Genomic DNA, 21,083 nt, shown 5'->3' with positions numbered 1-21,083 from the left:
TGCTTCCACCTCTTGGCTATTGTGAATTATGCTGCAGTGAACATGGTTGTGCAAATACCTCTTTGAGGCCCTACTTTCAATTCGTTCAGATATATATCCAGAAAAGGGATTGCTGGATCATATGGTAGTTCTATTTTTAATTTTTTGAGGAGCCTCCATCTTGTTTTCCATAGTGGTTGCACCATTTTTCATTCCCACCAACAGTGCCCAAGGGTTCCAATTTCTCCACATCCTTGTCAACACTTACTATTTCTATTTTTTTGATAGTAGCCATCCTAATGGGTGTGAAGTGATATCTCATTATGATTTTGATTTGCGTTTCTCTAATTTAATGATGTTGAGCATCTTTTTATATGCTTGTTGGTCATTTGTATATCATCTTTGGAGAAATGTCCGTTCAAGTCCTTTGCCCATTTTTAATTGGGTTATTTGTTTCTTTATAATTGAGTTACAGTTCTTTACATATTCTGCATATTAAACCTTCATCAGATATATGATTTGGAAATGTTTTCTCCCATTCTTTAGGTTGCCTTTTCACTCTGTTGTTTGTGTCCTTTGATGTACAGAAGTTTTTAAGTTTGATGTAGTCCCATTTGTCTATTTTTGCTTTTGTTGCCTGTGCTTTTGGTGTCATATCTAAGAAATCATTGTTAAGTCCAAAGTCATGAAGCTTTTCCCCTATATTTTCTTCTAGGAGTTTTATATTTAGATGTTAAATTTAGCCTTTAATCATTTTGAATTAATTTTTCTATATGGTGTAAGATAAGGGTCCAACTTCATTCTTTTGCATGTGGATATCCAGTTTCCTCAACGCCATTTGTTGAAGAGACTGTCCTTTCCCCATTGAGTGGTCTTCGCACCCTCGTCAAAGATCATTTGACCACATATGTGAAGGTTTATTTCTAGGTTCTTTATTCTATTTCATTGATCTAAGTATCTGTCTCTATGCCAGTACCATACTGTTTTGATTACTGTAGCTTTGTAATATGTTTTGAAGTCAGGAAGTGTGAGACCTCCAACTTTGTTGTTCTTTTTCAAGATTATTTGGCTATTTGGTTTCCCCTGAAAGTCAGTATGAATTTTAGGCTGGATTTTTTCTATTTCTGAAAAAAATGCCTTTGGAATTTTGATAGAGATTGTGTTGAATTGTGGATTGCTTCGAGTAGTATTGACATTTAACAATAGTAAGTCTTCCAAGCGGAACACGAACTGTCTTTCTATTATTTGTGTCTTCTCTAATTTCTTTCAATAATGTTTTGTAGTTTTTGGTATACAGGTCTTTCGCTTCCTTGGTTAGGTTTATTCCTAGTTATTGTATTATTATTTTTTTTTTCAAGTTAGTGTTTTTGTTTTTGTTTTGTTTTTAACATCTTTATTGGAGTATAATTGCTTTACAATGTTGTGTTAGTTTCTGCTGTATAACAAAGTGAATCAGCTATAAGTATACATATATCCCCATTATTGTATTATTTTTGATGCTATTGTAAGTGGAATTGTTTTCTTAATTTTATTTCTGGATTGCTCATTGTTAGTGTATACAGAAGCACAATTGATTATTGTGTGCTGATTTTGTATCCTGCAACTGTGCTGAATTCATTTATTAGTTCTAACAGTTTCTTTTTCTTGTGGAATTTTTAGGGTTTTCTATGTATGACATCATGGCATCTGCAAACAGATAATTTTACTTCTTCCTTTCCAATTTGGATACCTTTTATTTCCTTTTCTTGTCTAATTGTTCTGGGTAGGACTTCTAATACTATGTTGAATAAAAATGGTGAGAGTGAGAATCCTTTTCTTGTTCCTGATCGTAGAGGATAAGTGTTTCACCATTGAATATGATGTTAGCTATGTGCTTTTCATATATTACCATTATTATGTTAGGGTAATTTCCTTCTATTTCCAGTTTTTTGAGTGTTTTTATCATGAAAGATTTTAAATCTTATTTAATGATATTTCTACATTAGTTGAGATGATCATGGACTTTTGTCCTTAAGTCAGTTAATGTGGTGTATTACATTGATCAATTTTCATGTGATGAACTGTCCTTGCATTCCAAGAATAAATCCCACTTAGTCATGGTGTATAATCCTTTTAATGTGCTGTTGAATTCAATCTGTCCCCCTGATTATTCTGATTACTTTTGAAGTAAATACCAGAAACAGGCATTAAGCTGATAAACAGGTAAACATGTGATATAAGGGCAGATACTGATAACTATTATGAAGATAAGTGAAACAGGGCAGAAAGATAAAGAGTGGCAAGGGTAGAATGGGGCTGGTACTGTTTAGATACAGAGGTTTGAGAAGCCCTCTAACGCAGTGATATTTAAGAAGAACCAGAATGAAGGTGAGGGAAGAACCTTACAGGCACAGGGGACAGCAGAGGTGGGAATTTGCTTAGAGCTCTTGGGAAATACCTGGGAAGGCGGGAGCAAGAGTAGGAACAAGAGAGTAAGTCACAGAGGCTGGGGAGGTTCTGGATATTTGCAGAATAGGAGGGCACGTAAATCCCATCTCCTGAGCCTTAGTTATTAGCACAGATAGCTCCATATATGGCTTTTATTACTCATTACAGATTTCCCCCTGTCTTTTTATTTCCTTTGCCTTTGCTGTCCTATATATAGAAAGAATGTGCTTGCTTTGTTAACCAAAGGACAGGGCCTGAGTTCTATCCCACCCAGATTTCCTCTGAAGAGGGTGAAATGGAGTGGATGGAGTCACTGGGTCCAGCCAAGAATCCACTGTGATGTCTAATGTGATCTGGGGGAAAAAAAAAAAATCATTGTTTCAAAAATAAAACATTATGGTATATGATCTTACATATTTTATAATTAGAATATGTACTTAATATTTTAAATTTAAATAGTAGGAAATGGATTTCTTGATGAAATTCGTAACAGAACTTTTAACTGGCAGCATGATCTATAGTATAGAGTTACCTCCTTCCTATAAACAGTTGTGTTGGGATGTTTAGCATTCCCATGAAATGATTTCCCAAATCTGCCTTTTTGGAGGAAGTGTAAATTACTCTTGTGTTACTGTGGGAACTAGAAGGTACAGAACACCCTGGAGCTTGTAGACATTTGTCACCATCCTTGATAATGTAAGGAATGTTGTGGTACAAGCATGTTAAACATCATGGAGAATGTGGAGAGGTTGTTTGCTTTGTCCCCACATGGAGTTTTATTTACAGTCTTGTTCAGTGATTTATGCATTTGTCTCCTCTAGTATTTAATCATTTTATTTGTTTGTTAAAATCCCTGAATCTAGATAATTTGATTCCACTGATAAAATATTTACTTGTTATATTAGGCAGGGTGCTAAACTTGGAAATTAAGAGTACTGAGTTAAATTTAAAATTTGTTGAAAAGTATTCATCGTAATGCAGACTATTTAATGTCTTGGCAGTGCCTCTGGCTCTTCTCATTTAACGTGTTAGGAGACAGACTGGCAGCAGTTGTAAGCTGAAACCTGGTTGTATGCGGAACGAGACTGATAGGGGTACAAGGAAAATGGAGAAAATCTGAAAATGTTTTTGTGTGTGTGTGTTTCCTTAAATTAAAGTGTGACACATTTGCTTAAAATAGAATTTTATATTCTGTTTATCAAGTTTATTATAACTTCATGATAGAGGATCCTAAGACTGAAACTGGTTTTAAATATTGTTTTGTGGAATAACCAAATTTGTCTCTTAACAATTTTGTCGTGATGTCACGCAAGTTGCTTTGATATAATAAGCATGTTTTACAATGTGTTTGAGTCATTTTTCCCTAGCAGACCTCAAGTTTATTACTCAGAGGAGAAGCATGAATTTACAGTATATTCTTAGCTGCTCTTCTCTATCTATCACTCAGCTGTCAAGGCCTATGGAATCTAAAATAGATCCTGACCAATGGGAGACAGCCTACACACTGCTTACGGGGTGATTTGGATGTGGACAGCTTTATCGTGCACAGACGCTGGTCTGTGTTGCAGTGTTGAGGCGGCAGGATGCAGAGTTGAAGTTTTCCAGTGGAGTCCCTGAAAAGGGACAACTTTGAAAGACAGCTTCTAAAGAATAACAAATAGGAGGAGTTACAGTACCTGATTTGGGGCTGCTCTTACTCAAGTGCTGCACAGCAAGGAAGATAATTTTCAAGCGTTATGAAGGCGGAGAAGGATTCTGAAGATGAAGAAAATATCGTTAGAGATCCAAGCTAAGTGTAGCCCAGCATGAAGACTGCAGAACAGGAAGAGTTGTAACGAGAAGGACCGAGTCACTTGTTAGGCGTTTCTCTGAGGGTTTGCTTTGTGAGCTACAGAGATTTGTAACTTAATGCGAAGTAGTTTGCTGTTAACAACAAGAAACTAAATCCTGTCTATGATGAACTGTTGGTTTTCTTGTGCTCCTAAGAACAGAGTAGGTATCCCTGTAGTCCAGTGTAACAAGAGTCTTGGCTAGGCTTTTTGAACTGTATTCTTTTAAAATGTACTGTCTTATTAATTTTGGTTTCTTTGTCTTATTATATTCTCTCTGCTTTATTTGATTAGCAGATTGGGGTTAGTGATAGAAAACAAAAGTTCTTGTTTCTTTTTCTGTGTTTAAAAAGCATATAATAGAATCTTAATAATTGAGCAGTATTTCTGTTAACTGACAGTGGACCAAAATGGAAAACAATGCTTAGTGGAGTAGAATTGAGAATCACAGGATAATATGAGACTTTAATTCCATTTAATTATCTTTTAAAGAGCCTTACTTTTGGATTTTACAATTGTTTTAGTGTTTTAAATAGCTCCTTTCTCCACCAGGACTTTACCTGGAAATAAAGTTGGGTTGTTCTAAGTGCAAGGATAAACTAATCAATTTAGAGCAAGTGTTTGTGTGCTAAACATGACTTAATCCCTTAGGCATTTGAAAACACAAAGCCTACCTCTACTACCACTCCCCAATTTAGAGTCAGTAAACTGATTGTTTTGTTTTAAAGCTAAAGAAAGGGGATGCCTAAAATGTAGTTTAGACTTTGAGCTAGTGAGTAGGGCTTAGCCACTACTCATAGTTGGTAGTTTGAACTTTTCAAGTTAGAAGGAAGTGGGTTCATTTCCAAATTTGACTAGAGACAACAATTCTGAAATCTGTGTAGGTACTTGAATCAGATTTCAGGGGTGGGTTAAAATTTTAATGTATTTATCTTTTTTCATATTCAGTCTTTATATTTTTCACTTCAAGTATTTAATGAATACATTGCTTATTTAGCTAGAAAATTGGTTGCTTTCTTTTTTTCTGGTTTAGAGGGGATAGTAGATATAAAATAATCATACTGATCAAATATTTAGAGGATACGCTTCATTTAAGTGATTCATTTCCCCCCTCCAGAAATTTGTTATGGTATTTGTGGATATAGGAATTGCTTTGTAAGTTAAGTGAAAAATATGTACATCTTTTTTTGGTCTAGAAATGATGCTGGACTTAGCAAAGAATTTAGCAATAAGTTGACTGTATAAAATTTTAAAAGGCTAAAACCTTACTTGTTTAAATAATGTATATTTTAGTGCTGGATTCTACATTTCTACCTACTAAGAAAAGGTTGAAGTTATTGGCTACAGAATGTCTTGAATATATTTTCTCCAATCAGAGCTAAAGATAACCTTGATATAATTAAAATATACATCATGTGATACATTCTCCTATTTAAAAAAAATTGCCTTTGAGCTTCCTTTTAAATACACATGCGCTAACTTTTTGTTGAAATAAAAAATCTTTTTTTAACAAAAGCAATATATGTTGAATGTAAAGAAGGAAGAAAATGAAAGTCATCTGTGATCCTATAATTTTAGGATTTTTAAGTAGTTAATACTTTAGAGTCTTTTTTTCATTTTATTCTATGTAGAAGTTTCTTTTTATCCTAATATATAAGCATAATGGATTGCTTTTTCTCTTGAGTGTACATGTGTGTAATTTGCCTCCATAATTATATTTCGAACAGTGCCTTTTAAACGAGTAGTGGTGGTGGGGTTCTTAAAAGGTGTGCAGAATTCCACTGTATCTAAGGGTCTTAGGAGATAATCAGAGCCAAATCTGAAAGCATGAGTTACAGAATAGGAAAAAAAAGAGCACACTGATTTTGGAAGTCATGAGAAATCTTGATTGGGCTTGGCTGCTTGAGTCATTTAATGTCCCTGGAGCCTTGATTTTTCTCATCTGTTAAGTGGGGATGATAATTCTAGTTTACTAGGGTTGTTCGAGTCATTCATGCCTGGAACAGGGTAGGTGTTCAACAGTTGCTCATCTCCTTTCTCTGCTCTGAAGGCAAAGAAAGCAGGGCAGAAAACATGAGAGACATCCTTTTTCTCAAAAGTATAATTAAAATATTTCTTGTACATCAGGTGTTTTGGAAAGGTTCTTTTTGTGACGTTGGAACAGCAGGGACAAGGAAATTTGGGGTGCAGCTGGTAACTGAGTGATGTATTATACATTACTGCTTTCCCTTCTCTTTTTTTTCTCCCCTTCTTTGGGAAGTCTTACTAATATATATAGTATGCCATGTTTACATTCTTTTTTTCTTTTTTGTAGCAAGCAGCAGATTGGAACAAATATGATGACCGATTGATGAAAGCAGCAGAAAGGGGAGATGTAGAAAAAGTGTCCTCACTCCTTGCTAAAAAAGGGGTCAATCCAGGCAAACTAGATGTGGAAGGCAGATCTGCGTGAGTATTACTGACGATAATTCCCTAAAGAGAATTTGGGTAGACCATTGGGATACAAATGAAATTTGTGAATTATGGTTATCAACATTTAATTTAAAAAAACCTTTATCAAAACCCACACTATAAAATCTTTCAACATCACTTTCAAACAATTTGGACTAATAATTGTTCTCAATATGAAAGATTTTCAAGTGAGAGAAAGAATACTAAAATACTACCCAGTGGTCTAGTTGTTTGGGTGCTGTGCAAACCATAGCCTGGGTTATTTGGTGCATTTTTATTCGGTGCAATTTTGTTTATAAGCTTTTTAATACTCCTTATCATATTTGATCCTCGCAGTGGCCCTTTGAAAAAAGTAGGGAAAAGTTTACAGAGGTTAAATAACTTGGTCTAGTCTCATTAAAAGTCACAGGTCTGGGCTTCCCTCGTGGCGCAGGGGTTAAGAATCCACCTGCCGGGCTTCCCTGGTGGCGCAGTGGTTGAGAATCTGCCTGCCAGTGCAGGGGACACAGGTTCAAGCCCTGGTTTGGGAAGATCCCACATGCCGCGGAGTAACTAGGCGCGTGAGCCACAATTACTGAGCCTGCGCGTCTGGAGCCTGTGCTCCGCAACAAGAGAGGCCGCAATAATGAGAGGCCCGCGCACCTCAATGAAGAGTGGCCCCCACTTGCCGCAACTAGAGAAAGCCCTCGCACAGAAACGAAGACCCAACACAGCCAATAAATAAATTAATTAATTAATTAAAAAAAAAAAAAAGAATCCACCTGCCAAGGCAGGGGACACGGGTTCGAGCCCTGGTCCGGGAAGATCCCACATGCCGCGGAGCAACTAAGCCCGCGAGCCGCAACTACTGAGCCTGCGTGCTATAACTACTGAAGCCTGCGCACCTAGAGCCCGTGCTCCACAACAAGAGAAGTCACTGCAATGAGAAGCCCGCTCGCCACAACTAGAGAAAGCCCACACGCAGCAAAGAAGACCCAATGCAGCCAAAAAAAAAAGAAAAAAGTCACAGGTCTGTGATGTAAACCCAAGTTTTCTGTCTTGGAAGAGTTCTGTAAATTACACTGCCTTTTCCTCTTAACCCCCAATCCATTTTTATATTTGGGTAATTAATTTAAATGAGAATGTTTAGGGCAGTAGGGAGGCAGAATGACTAGTGTGACTTAGGGAGATACAGGTAGTGATCCAACCCTTTTGCTTTTGTGTTACTGAGGACTTTACATGCTTATGAACCAGGTATCTTTTCTCTCACCCCTCCCCAGTCTTTATCATTTCTCTTCCTGTTGAGGATGGGGAGCAGTTGGATTAAAGGGTAGATCTAGCTTCTGTTACTACCCTCTATAAATATAGCAGTTAAAACCTTATCTGGGAAACCTTCCAAAGTTAGAGGTGAAAAGTCTCGTTTCCTAAAATTCCTCTCCGCCTTATACTTGTGTAAGGTTTTTTTTAGACCATTATAACTGGAAACCAGATACTAAATATAGAAATGAATATTAGGAAGTGGATAGTTAATGTTTGATGTAGGTCACTACCTTAGAATGCTTAGATATTTAAGTATAGTGAAAATAGCAAAGCGTGACTTTAAGTTGTTCATAAGAGCAATAAAGTTTGAGAAGTTCCAATTTTTTTATACTGTTTCAGTTTTATCAAGTAGGCAATTTGATAGCTACAGAAACTGGTTATTTTGAGTCCTGCTTCTATTTTTGCTAATTTTAAACCATTTATAGGGCTCACAGTATAAATAGTGAAAATTTAATATCTAAAACTGACTGTTTTTCATATTTTTTTTCCAAAATGCCAAGATGTTAAAAGATAAAAGGATCTTCTTTGGGATGAAAATCTTCAGTGAAACCTAATTTCTTCAGTTCTGTCTGTCCATGCTTTGAATGTTTTGAATGAATGATTACTTGAGTTTTTGTTCAGATTTTTTTGATCTAAGGTTCAATTTTGAGGGAAATTATTTGTATTAATGGTCAGAATTACGAAAATCTGGTGTAATTTGATTAACTATGAACTTTAGTTTGTGAAGTATTTGAGTAGTATTAGTTTCTGAGGTTTTCACTGTAGGAAGTAGAATTCTTTCTGGGATTCATAGGATAAAATATTTTCCTTTTGTTATTCACACACAAACTGTATTCTTTCTTTTTTTTTTTTTTTAAAGTTCAGAGATTTTTTTTTTTAATTTTTTTTTTTTTAAATTTGTCACATGAGAACATGGTTTCTTTTATCTATTTATTTAGTTTTGGCTATGTTGGGTCTTTGTTTCTGTGCGAGGGCTTTCTCTAGTTGCAGCAAGCGGGGGCCACTCTTCATTGTGGTGCGCGGGCCTCTCACTATCGCGGCCTCTCTTGTTACGGAGCACAGGCTCCAGATGCGCAGGCTCAGTAGTTGTGGCTCACGGGCCTAGTTGCTCCGCGGCATGTGGGATCTTCCCAAACCAGGGCTCGAACCTGTGTCCCCTGCCTTGGCAGGCAGATTCTCAACCACTGCGCCACCAGGGAAGCCCCCTGTATTCTTTCTTAATTAAAGCATTTTATATTTAGTCAAGTATAGGACATATTACAAATATATTTTCTGTAATTATAAAAATAATGTTATTTTGAATGATTTTTTTGGTTTTTAATTCTTGAAATTTAAGACAAAAGTAACATGTCCTTCTTGACCTCTATCCAATTTCAAAAATGAAATATTTGAGGCCTAGCCATAGTCACTGCAAGGATCTGTTTTCTTCCTGTTCGCCTCTTTCTTAGGGTGTAGCCCTTTGCCCAGGCAAAATGGGGCAGGTTCACCAAGAATCTTCACTGCCACTTGGAGAGCCATGGATTCCAGTTCCTGTCTCCCCATCCCCTCAGGCTGTCAAAAGTACCGTTCAGCCTCCCAGCTGTTTTCTCTGGAATCAGCAAATGCTCCTAGACAGAAAGGAGCCCCAAATACCAAGCTCACCTCTCTGGGCCTCTGTCCTTCCCTGCATACTGGCCTAGTAATTTTTCACTATCTTGTTAGCCTACTGATACCTTCAAGCAGATGTATTATTTTTTATGCAGCTCTTCTAGTTGTCCTCAGAGGTGGGGACTGTCCATATTACCTGGATCTCCTATTATAGAAGTAAAAGTACTTGTCTTGTTTAAAAAACGAAAACTTAAAGTTGATTCTTTTAATTGAAAAGGAGTATTTCTATAAAGCAGTTTTCCAAATTTCCTTTGCAACTCTGTGTACAATTTAATGATTGATATATCTTCTTTCTGAAGCACATCTACTATTTATAGCTCAACAGTATTAATAATGCATTGTAGATTTGCTGTGATTTCTGCCCTTTTAAGTGCATCATCAGTATAATGTTGAGTTATTTTGAAGAAAGAAGTCTTTCAGATTTTGTGAGCTAAGAAATGAAAACAAGCAGACAAAACATGAGATCCCCAAGATTGTTGGAAGACTAAAAACCTTTGCTTGACGGAAATTACCATTCCTCAAAAGGTTCTCATGATGCATTGCATAGTATAATTCCCCACTTCAGTGTTGCAAAGAGATTGATACCCTCAGCCTTATAGCAATTTAAGGAGAACTTATCTGACTTTTAAGAACACTATATTCCTTTTATCAGAAACATCTCTTTCCTTCTAATTCAAACTTTACACAAACCTGGTTTACTTTACTTAGTAGTGCTCAGTCTCTAGTTTGCATTTATATCCCTTATAATACTAATAGAGGCATAGCTAGTGTTGTAATATCTGGAAATGAATTTGCTAGCTATCTCCAGATTTTGTCTCTAAGCATTCAGTTATTCAGATATTTGAGGGTGCATCATCTGTCTGGTACTTTCATTGGTTCTGGGAATATAATAGGAAGCAGAACAGACAAGAATTCCCGCTTTCATCTAGTTAGTTGAGTAGGAAGAGATTAATAGACCATAAAGAAAATAAATCTTGAATTTATATATAGTATTAGAAAATGTGTAATTCTACTTAGAATAATGAAGGCCAGGATGGGGGAGCTAGGAGTACTAAGGTTGCAGAGGATGGGGAAATGTAAAATTTTCAAATGGTATGGTTAGGGAAGACCCCGACAGGGAGTGTGCTGCCAAGTGTGTCTGTATCCAGGCACCTTGCTGAGCCTTTACCTCCTGGCATCTTCACGATGGGTACGATATCGTTTAGGACCTGAGTTCAGTGTCCTTTGCCAACAAGTCCTACAGTATTTACTTACAATGTCAGTTCTTAATGCACACAAAATATTTCTGTAAATGTTTATTGATTAAGAAAGTATTAGATGATCAAAGAAACAATGGGATATTTTATCATGTATCTTGAGTACTTGATGGCTTAAAGTTATTTTTTTAAGCAGGCTTTACTTGCCTTATTAGAAAACGTGTTCAACTCTGTCTGTTTGTGTGAAATTTGAACCAGTCATACAGGTCTCTGAGTAAAAGGAAGAATAATGTGGTAGTACTTCAGGAAGAAGATGATGCCAGATCTTTTGTGGCTTTCAAGTGTAGCTTAGCTTGTTTTGAAGACTTTTCTATGCCAGGTTTAATATGATAATTCTAAAGAGATGGATAAGTGTTTTGATCTGTCTTTGGCCTTAGCATTCCGTGGTAACTTCATTTGTTTTGGCGGTTTCAGTATATTTGAAACTAAGCAAAATAATCTGATGGAAACTTTTCAGTGCATTTATTAAGGTCTAAACACCAGTGCCTTTGTTATTGAAATGATAAACTATAGAGGTAATAATGTAAATTTGGATTAAAATGAGTTTTTCAGTAATATGAGATAGGTTTCTTTTTTCTTGTATTAAATATATAGGTGTTCTAACGTAGCCTTTAAAATGCATGATCACACGTGTGTGTATGTATGTGTGAGTATTAAATATAAGGTGACATTTATGTAACATTTAAGTTGACCTTGAGTAGTTTCCATGGCATAACAAGTATTTTCTTTTTGTTTAGCTTTCATGTTGTAGCCTCAAAGGGGAATCTTGAGTGTTTGAATGCCATCCTCATACATGGAGTTGATATTACAACCAGTGACACCGCAGGTACGTTTGCCTCCATAGTCAGTTACCAACAGAGAAGACAAGCATTGTCCACTGCCAATGCTCTAAATCAGACCTAAATGTGATTTACAAAGAGAAATCCTTAACTTTCTGTTTCTAATTAGCTGAGGTATTGCTCTGGGGGAGAGGGCAAGTACTGGGGATGTAGCAGAAAGGATGACCGAACGGATGAGCAGCTGGAGACCTGAGGTCTAGGGCTGGTCTTGGTAGTGCTACAGGATTCTAAAATCTCAGACTTTGAAGAACCTTTAGGGGCCATTTAGTTTATAGTCATATACTCTTCAGTATATGAATTCTCGCTGTCCTGACGTCATTTGGTTTTTGGTTGGACATTTCTTGTGTATAGGAACTAACTGTCTCATAATAACAACGTCACCAGTAGTGATCATAACAAGAAGAGGTGACACTTATTTAACATAGATTTAACTACTCTGCTAAGCGCTTTACATGTACTAACTCATTTTATCCTCACATCAAGCCAATGAGGCTGCAAGGCACTGCGCTGTTAAGCCACTTGCCCAGGGTCTTTCAGTGGATGAGTTGCAGTCAGAGTTTGTGTTTTTAACCATTATGCCTCATGAGGAGACCTGGTCTGTGTTTAGCTAGCTATATTTATAAAAATTATTTCTAATAGACAGTTTAAGTCTGTCTCTTACCAGGCCTTCTGCTTAAACTTAGTCATACCTATGTCTATCTTTTAAAATATTACAGCATAAGTTTGTCTGCACATCACAAGATAGATTTTAAGTATTTGAGTATAGCTATTGCTTTTCTTCAGTATTTTAGTTTTCTGTTCATCTGGACAATCATTCTCAGTTCTCTGAGACCTGTGGCAGCTTATTTCTCTGCACTTCTACTTTGTTTTTCAGTTAAATACGGGAGTTGACCTAGAGCAGAGAATGTCCTTGACAACTTTAATGTTTTATCCTATGACTCCATGTAAATACATGTAATAAATAAATACATTACTGTTAAACAGCATTGTGTTTGGAAATGGAAGGCAAGGAGGGAGAGAGAGAGAGATCACAAATGAGTTAGTGAGGAAAATCTTTACCTAAAGTTACCTTAATTGAAGATGAAACTCAATTTATTTGCCACCTCTGAATGAACAAAAAACTGTTATTACTTATATATATGTTTTCCACTGATGCAGAAGAATATTTATTTTTAGAAATTTTGGATTAACCGTACCATTTCAGAATTCATAAGACTTTATTTATTTATTGTGCTGATTCCAGTTCAAACACGTGTCTTTCTTGTTTTTGTCTGTGTTCTTTCTGCTCTGGACATTTCGGCCTAGTGGCCAGTCTAAGTGACTTTTGCCCTCCCTCCTTCAGTGCAGATGAAGCTCAAATGCTTTCCCAAGTCTTTTCATATACTGCATTCCGGCATACCTTGTTTTACCCATTTTGTCTTTTGTTTTTGCTGTTGTTTAGTCATGTTTTTATTGATGGGTTTAATTATGTTTGTCTTTAGAGTTGTCCTTTCCTGAGAACAAGGACCTTGTCTCATTTGCTGTTATATTGTCTGTTATAATCCAGATGTGGATATTTGATAAAAATTTGATTAAACAATCTTTATGGATTTTATCTTAACTCCTTTATTTGCTAGCAATATAAAAGTAGATTGAAAATAACTAGATTTCAAGTTAGTGTGGTTTTGAGGTATATGTGACCCAGGTCTTGCCAGGTACGTGCCTTTGGTGTAATTCAGGGTGATATACTTTAGATGTGATATTTCCATGATTTTTTGCTATACTATCTCAAGTGGCTGGATTTGGTATTTCCTTAGCCCTGACCTGACATTTTAATGTGACCAAGTTTCTGTGGCGTTTTGGTAAACACCAGGGACTGTTGCCACTGTGTCTATCCTCACTATCCACTCCATGCTCTCTCTTAACTTCTCGTGTAAGTGACAGTTATTCTAGTCCCTTTTCAGGATGTGAAATGTTTCTAGAAAGTTTGTTCATGAACAGTAGCAAATTGAAATTTGAAATTGTTACATCTGACTTATTTGTAGAGGATGTTTAGGAGTGGTTGAATATGTTATATCTGTTCAAAGGTCTGGACTCACTGCCTTTTGCTCTAGAACCTGTTAGCTACACAGAAATGATCAGACCCAGCAAAACTTATTCACGTATCTACATGCATATAAAACTGAATGAGAGTTGAAAGTCAGTTTATTCCTTCATCCAGGATGAACAGAACACACATTACTTTTCTAGCAGAAAGGTCTACTTGTGAAGTACAGTTATGTTTGGAGAAGTTTGTGAAGTTAGAGGGAAATTAAGAGCATTAAAGATTGGAAGCTGGCTGCCTGCCAATGCAGGGGACACGGGTTCGAGCCCTGGTCTGGGAAGATCCCACATGCCGCGGAGCAACTGGGCCCATGAGCCACAGTTACTGAGCCTGCGCGTCTGGAGCCTGTGCTCTGCAACAAGAGAGGCCACGATAGTGAGAGGCCCGCGCACCGCGATGAAGAGGGGCCCCCGCTTGCCACAACTAGAGAAAGCCCTTGCACAGAAACGAAGACCCAACACAGCCATAAATAAATAAGTTAATTAAAAAAAAAAATAGTGTACATGAGACGTTATTTAAAAAAAAAAAAGATTGGAAGCTGGAATAGTCTGGTGAAACCCTTGTAGTTTTCACCATCCAAGAAAGATATTTGTATAAAGAAGTACAATTAGGAGAAATAGTGTTTGGAGGTAGAATGTTCTCTGCAAATTACCTTTTTCAGTATTCAGAGTTAACCTTCCAGATTATCTGGTGACCTCTTCCCTGCTCCCCTCATCATTTCCTTTAAATTTGCACATTTTAGTCACATATTTGAACAAATTGTCTGATTTTCAGAGACAGAATCTCTTTGTAAACTTTGAATTTTAGTTGAAGCATAAAAATTAGTTAGAGAATACCCTTTCTTTGACACATCTCTTAACCTTTCTCCATTTTAGTATCCACACTGCCTATTGAGAAATGTTATGTGAAATCTAGTTATCTTTCTCTCCCTCCTATCCCCATTCCTTTTTTTTCTCTTTCTCTTTCTCTCCCTTCTCTCCTATGGCAATATTTAATTACTTACTCTGTTTCAGGAACTGCTCCAGGTATTGGAGGTACAGTGGTGAATAAGACAAAATTCTTGCTCTGTAATGAGTTTGTATGTTTATTTTTTCTTCCCACCTTCATTGTTTTGGTGTGTACCTTATCTCTAATTAAAATATGAAACTGGGTGAGACATCTTAGAAACTTAAAGCATGCCTACAAATGAAGTAGTCTGTCAACTGATTTTGGAAAACTGAAGCACATTTCTAAGGAGAATTCACATGTGAAGAAAATAACCCTTATCATATATTTAAAATTATTTCTTTTCTAGGGAGGAATGCTCTTCACCTGGCTGCAAAGTATGGACATGCATTGTGTCTACAAAAACTTCTACAGGTAGTAAAAGTGGTTAATACTTTGACTTTATTATTTTGACTGCAAATAATGGATGTGTTTTTGGAACTTGAGATCAAAGAAAATAGTAGGCTAGCTTCGACTGTTAGCTTACATAATATTTTTTCCATCATTTGTGAAAGAATGTGAACAATAAAGAGCAAAAACTCTGAGGGAAGTGAATTGCATAACTCAGTGTATTAAAAATAAACAACAAAGACTTGACCTTCCTGTTGACATTAGCTGGAGATTGGAATTTTCTGTCATCTGGTATATGACTTGAGATGAAGTGATACAGCATAGGATCTATATATTTCTGTATAAACATCAATAACTCACTACATAATATCATTAGTTAAACTTATAATCAGACAACCACAAAATTCTGTGAACTAGTGGGCTAAATTACGTTTTCAGTTGAAAGGTCTAGTCACACATTTCCTTAAACATGTTTGCCACTAAGTTTCACAGCAGAACTCATTTGTTTTTTCTGATTCAATTGTTCAAGTTTTAATTCTTGCTGGAAAAAAACCCCAAACAATAACAGTTTCTATATTTCATGCTATTGTAATGTACCATATGTTTTCCTGTTTACTGGAATACTGTTAAATTTACAGTATAATGTTATTATATTTGTCACATGTCAAAATATTTATGGCTTGTCTAGTACTCTTTAGAGTTTTTGATAAATGCAATATTTTTAAGATTAAATAACAGCTGTTCATTTGAGTCTCGATATTTAACTTGAAAATAAAACTTTCTTAGATTACTAAATTTCTGTGTTTTAACAGTACAGTTGTCCCACTGAACATGTAGACCTGCAGGGAAGAACCGCACTTCACGATGCAGGTAATAAGCAAAGGTTTCACTTGGACATAAACAAATCTTTGTTAAAATGGCTGGGCATTTAAATTAATTTCAACGTTTTAACATGAATATATTTGTATAATTCATGGAGAAACAGAATGTTATGAATTTTTTATTTATTCAGATTTGAAATTTATTGGATTGTACGGCTTAAAAAGAATCATTCAGCCAATATTTACAGGCCAGGTTGCTAGATACTGAAAGTCCAAAGATGAATAAACCATAATCCTGCTCTCAAGGAGCTGTAAGTACCATGTGTTTGCTTGGGAACTGGTAGGAGAAATGGGAACGAGGAAGACTTCTCTTTCTTAAAAACTATATTTACCTCATTAACATGTCTGAACCTCATTTTCCTCATCTGCAAAATGAAGTTACTAATACTACTGCAGTAGTGGTTATAACTGAATCATGAATAGTGCCTGGCATGTAGTAACTTCTTAATTAATGGTGATGGTGCTTGTTTTGATTTAGAGGTGTCAGTGCTGAATTACATATCATTGTAATTTGCTCTATTTTAAAAGAGATTTCTATTAGTAATTTCAAGGATTTTATTAATCATACTGTATATCAAAATTTATCTGCATTATTCTTTAGGTGTCTTAAAGAAAATGATTAGAAAAAAGTTAAATATTTAAGGATTTTTGGAATGTAAGATAGTCTGACCCCTGGGCAGACTCCTCTAAGACTGGAATTCCTAGTTAACTAGGCGTTCAAAGGAAAGAAAAACAAACAAACAAACAAAAAAACCTACTGTTTCCTTTTATGTATATGGAGTATCCTTGGTAGATTAGAGGATTAGAGTAGTCTCTGTTAAAAATGTATTATACTTCAAATTTCCTTCAAACTTTTATACTTTTGATTTTCTTCCTTTTTAAAAATATTTTATGTATTTTTATGATAGTTTAATCTCTCACACAATACATTTTTAAAAATTTGGTATAGAGTGCTATTTTTTGCAGAACATTTTTACATACATTACCATTTAAGCCTCACAATGACCCCTGTGAGTTTCTATAGTTTTATTTTATATTTTATATTTTTATGATAATTTTGTATTACTACCTAAATAAATAAAAATAATTAAATAATTAAAAAATAAATAAAAACATAGACCTAGATTCATATGTGATATACTTATCAAGCTTGTGTAGTTGTGGAATCATCAAAACAAATTTATAAATTAAACTTAAAATCATAAAAAAATATAATTCATTTCTGTAGCACTAATTTATTGTGCTTGATGGAAATTTTAAAATGATTTTGCTGCTTAATGAAGTATGAATACGTGTCACATGATATTTCTATTCTCCTACCATCTTCTCATAGTTGTTTTTCAATCCATCCAATCTTATTAATAATCATGTTTTAAAAATTATTAAAAATGTTTTATTATGGAAAATTTCAAAATAAAGTTAGACTATCATATTAAAATACCTTATACCCTTCATCCAGCTTAGACAGTTGTCATCACATGGCTAATCTTGATTCATTTATACCACCACCCATTATTCTCCTCTACTTGGCATATTTTAAATCAAATCCAAGACATCATATAATTTTATCCATAAACAATTCAGTTTTTATCTCTGAAAGGTAATGATTCTATTTTGTAACCTAAGTGTAATACCATTATTACACCTAATGCATTTGAAAATGTTTTCAATATCATTTACTCAATGTTCAACTTTTCCTAGTTGTTTTTTTTTTACTGCTTAACTGAGGTATAATTATTATACAAAAATTGTATATAATTATTGTATAATGTAATATAATAACGTATTGCACATAATTAACAATATGGTATTGTGTACTTTAAAATATATTAAGAGGAAAGAGTACTTAGTATTCTCACCAAAAAAACCCCCAAAAAACAAACCCCAAAAAACACACAGACACACAAAAGGACACAAGGAAATTTGTGGAGGTGATCCATATGTTTAGTACCTTGATTGTGGTGAGGGTATTACAGTGTATGCATTTGTCCAAACTCATCAAAATATGTACAGTAAATATGTGTAATTTTTTGTATATTATAGATTTTATTATCCCTGTTTTTAAAACTGGTGCAACTTAACAGATTGAAATCTTAATATTTGTTCAGTAGGTATACAGATGAAGTTAGAATGAAGACCAAGTCGATGTAGTAAAAGAACTCCAATATCAGTTGCTTATAAAAAAAAATGGAGTGGTATAGGTTGGCAGGTGGCTTGAGGTCATTCATGAACTGAATCCTTTCCATCTTGTTGCTCCACTTTCCTCTGGTATCTTCCTCAGCAATGTCATTGCAGCAGGGTTGTAGTCATATCTGCGTTCCAGCTGGCAGGAAAGGGAAGGAGAATAGGAGGAGCGCATGCCCACAGTCTAAGGCCCAGACTTGGAAGTGGTAAATAGCCCTCTACTCATAATCCATCAACAAGAGCAAAGTCAGTTGTATTTATGTGTAAAGGAGGCCCAGAAATGTAATCTCAAGATAACTAGTCATGGCTGAGCTGCTACACTGTAGAAGAAGGGGAGAACAAATTTTGGTAACAATTGCCACAGTCCAGCCCTCTGGCCTTCCAGATATTCCTGCAGCCCCTACTTCCCACACATAGAACATTACCCCCACCCCAAGGGAGAGGATACATAACCAATTCAGTCACTGAAGCCATCTCAAAGTCTGGGGTTTCTGGGTGATGTGCACTTGTGAATTTTTGGCTCTGAAATGGCTCTTCATGGTCCAACAGTTTGTAAACTCAAAGAAAAGAGATCTGCTCCTCACAATATATAGTGATGCAGCAAGAACAGGATAAGTAAAATAAAGACTCCCTTTTGGAAAAGGGGGAACTGGGAAATACACAGCAATCACTAGTCAACAGCAGGTATCAAATACCGCTGAGCAAAACTTGCAAAGGCTTTCAACTGAGATCTTGGAGTAAATTTCTTGGTTAGCTCCTTCAGGTGCCCCCCGCTTTTGTTTCCTAGGAGAAATCCCTTATTGTCCTCTGTGGGCCCTAGCTCTGCCTTCTGGGAGGTTCTTGTCCATTATCCTCCAAGATCACAGGTAAATTGGATGTTGGAAAGTATGCCCTCTATATAGGCAGCTTAAGCACAGGAAGAGTTATTAGTTTTAGCTGACTGGGCTTTTGGATTTGGGGTAGTGCATTCCCTCAAAACCTTGGTAGGTTTCTGGGCTGTTTGTTGCCAACCACTTCCATATGTCAGGAACCATTTATTTTCTGGACATAAAGTTCTTAACCCTCCTTTATTTCTTGTTTTTATTTCTGGACTCATGATTCTCTACCTCACTTTATTTTATTTTTTTAACCAAAATTTAGAAAATTGATTTATAAAATGTTCAATACTGTGTAGAACATTAGGTTAATTTACAGAGTTTTTTTTTTTTTAATTTTATTGGAATATAGTTGATTTACAATGTTGTATTAGTTTCAGGTGTACAACGAAGCGAATCACTTATACATATACACATACCTACTCCTTTTTTAGATTCTTTTTCCGTATAGGCCATTACAGAGTATTGAATAGAGTTCCCTGTGCTCTACAATAGGTCCTTATTAGTAATCTAGTTTATATATAGTAGTGTGTGTATGTCAATCCCAGTCTCCCAATTTATCCCCCCGCCCCCACCCCATCCCCTGGTAACCATAAGTTTGTTTTCTACATCGTGACTCTACTTCTGTTTTGTAAATAAGTTCAGTTGTTCATTTTAATACTGCCACCTCAAAGTCATCTGAAATAATAGTCTTGGATGGGACTATAGTATCCTCAATCTGATCTTTATTCCAGGACTGGATCTGGTTTTTTTGTTTTTGTTTTTTTTTCATTTTTCCTTATTGGGCTGTCTTTGAGAAAAGTTGTGACCAACGATAGTTTTATATCTTGCTGTTTGGTATAGAGAAACAATTGGCTTCTCTATACCTGTGAGGTCCCAAATATCTAGAAACTCTATTCCCTTCCATCTGTGTTCATAACTAATTCTTGCTTGACCTCATCTCTTTCTTGTTGACCTCATCTCTTTCTTACTAAAAGCAGTAAGCAGCTGCCAATATGCCCTAAAATTTTGGCTCTTTTCTATTGCTTCACCTAGAAAGGCTCCATAGTCACACAGTGTACCTTGTAAATTAGCACAGATGATAGATCTATCAAATGTTTTGCCACAGTATGAGAAAAATCACAAGGTTTCTAGCCTGAAATATGTTTACTGACCACCTAGTACCCAACCACTAAACCAGTGCTGTATAATTTAGGTATCTGTTACAACAGCACCTGACTCCTCATAGCAATTTTTGTCTTGGTTAGGGATAAGACTATACTGCTGTGACAAAATAAAATAACATTTGCTTTAAAAAAAAAACACACACACACAGAATTTATTTCTTTCATGTCACAGCCCTAATGATCAGATTGGCTTGTACCTCTGCTCCATATAGCCATTCAGGGACCCAGATTTCTTCTATTTTGCAGTTCCACCATTGCCTGGTGTGTTGTCCTCATCTTTAAGGCTGAAGCTGATAATAGGTACCTGTTTTCCTGCTAGCAGGAAGGAGAAAGATTATGGAAGAGTGTATAACCACTTTTTAAAGCCCTAGACTCAGAAGGTAGCACATGTCCCTCATGTCAGATTCCATTGGCATGATCTAACTCATGTGGTCATGCCTGCATGCAAAGGAGACTGGGAACTGTGGTCTAGGTGAGCCCCCCTGTGCCCAACACAGTTTTGTTACCATGGAACAAGGATGAACAGCTGGCATTCTCCATCATCGCACCTTTAATACTGACTTGATTTGTTCAGTATAGTATAACTCGGGAATTTTTTATGCTTTACATTTTTTCCTTCTTATTTTTGATTGGGCCTGAATGGTTGTTATTTTATAATTCCTGAATTAATGTATTCAGTTTCAATTTATCTTTTTTTTTTTTAAGATTGATTATATATTTTATATAAAAGGCTTGCTGGATTAAAGACATCAGAAATGAAAAATTTACTTGATTTTTTAATGTATATTTGGTTTTACTTTATTGAATTGCACTCAAAAAAAAAAGAAAAAAG

General features: G+C 35.7%; 1 protein-coding gene across 3 annotated transcripts in view; it reads left to right on the top strand.

Moving 5' to 3' along the window:
* Window positions 1-21,083, top strand: part of UACA (uveal autoantigen with coiled-coil domains and ankyrin repeats) — an 85,977-nt gene that overhangs the window by 37,236 nt on the left and 27,658 nt on the right. For 2 of the 3 annotated variants that reach the window (XM_082443744.1, XM_082443743.1), the window contains exons 2-5: window positions 6,550-6,683; window positions 11,626-11,714; window positions 15,105-15,169; window positions 15,958-16,015. In XM_082443744.1, coding sequence (XP_082299870.1) covers window positions 6,550-6,683; window positions 11,626-11,714; window positions 15,105-15,169; window positions 15,958-16,015 — 346 coding nt within the window. Of the gene's footprint in view, window positions 1-3,830; window positions 4,399-6,549; window positions 6,684-11,625; window positions 11,715-15,104; window positions 15,170-15,957; window positions 16,016-21,083 lie in introns of those variants that run through there. The other variant, XM_082443742.1, reaches the window with a different exon arrangement.

The sequence above is a fragment of the Balaenoptera physalus genome (genome assembly GCF_965194825.1).
Source record: "Balaenoptera physalus genome assembly, chromosome: 2".
NCBI classification, from domain to species: Eukaryota; Metazoa; Chordata; class Mammalia; order Artiodactyla; family Balaenopteridae; genus Balaenoptera; species Balaenoptera physalus.
This window is presented reverse-complemented; position numbering and strand designations above follow the sequence as displayed.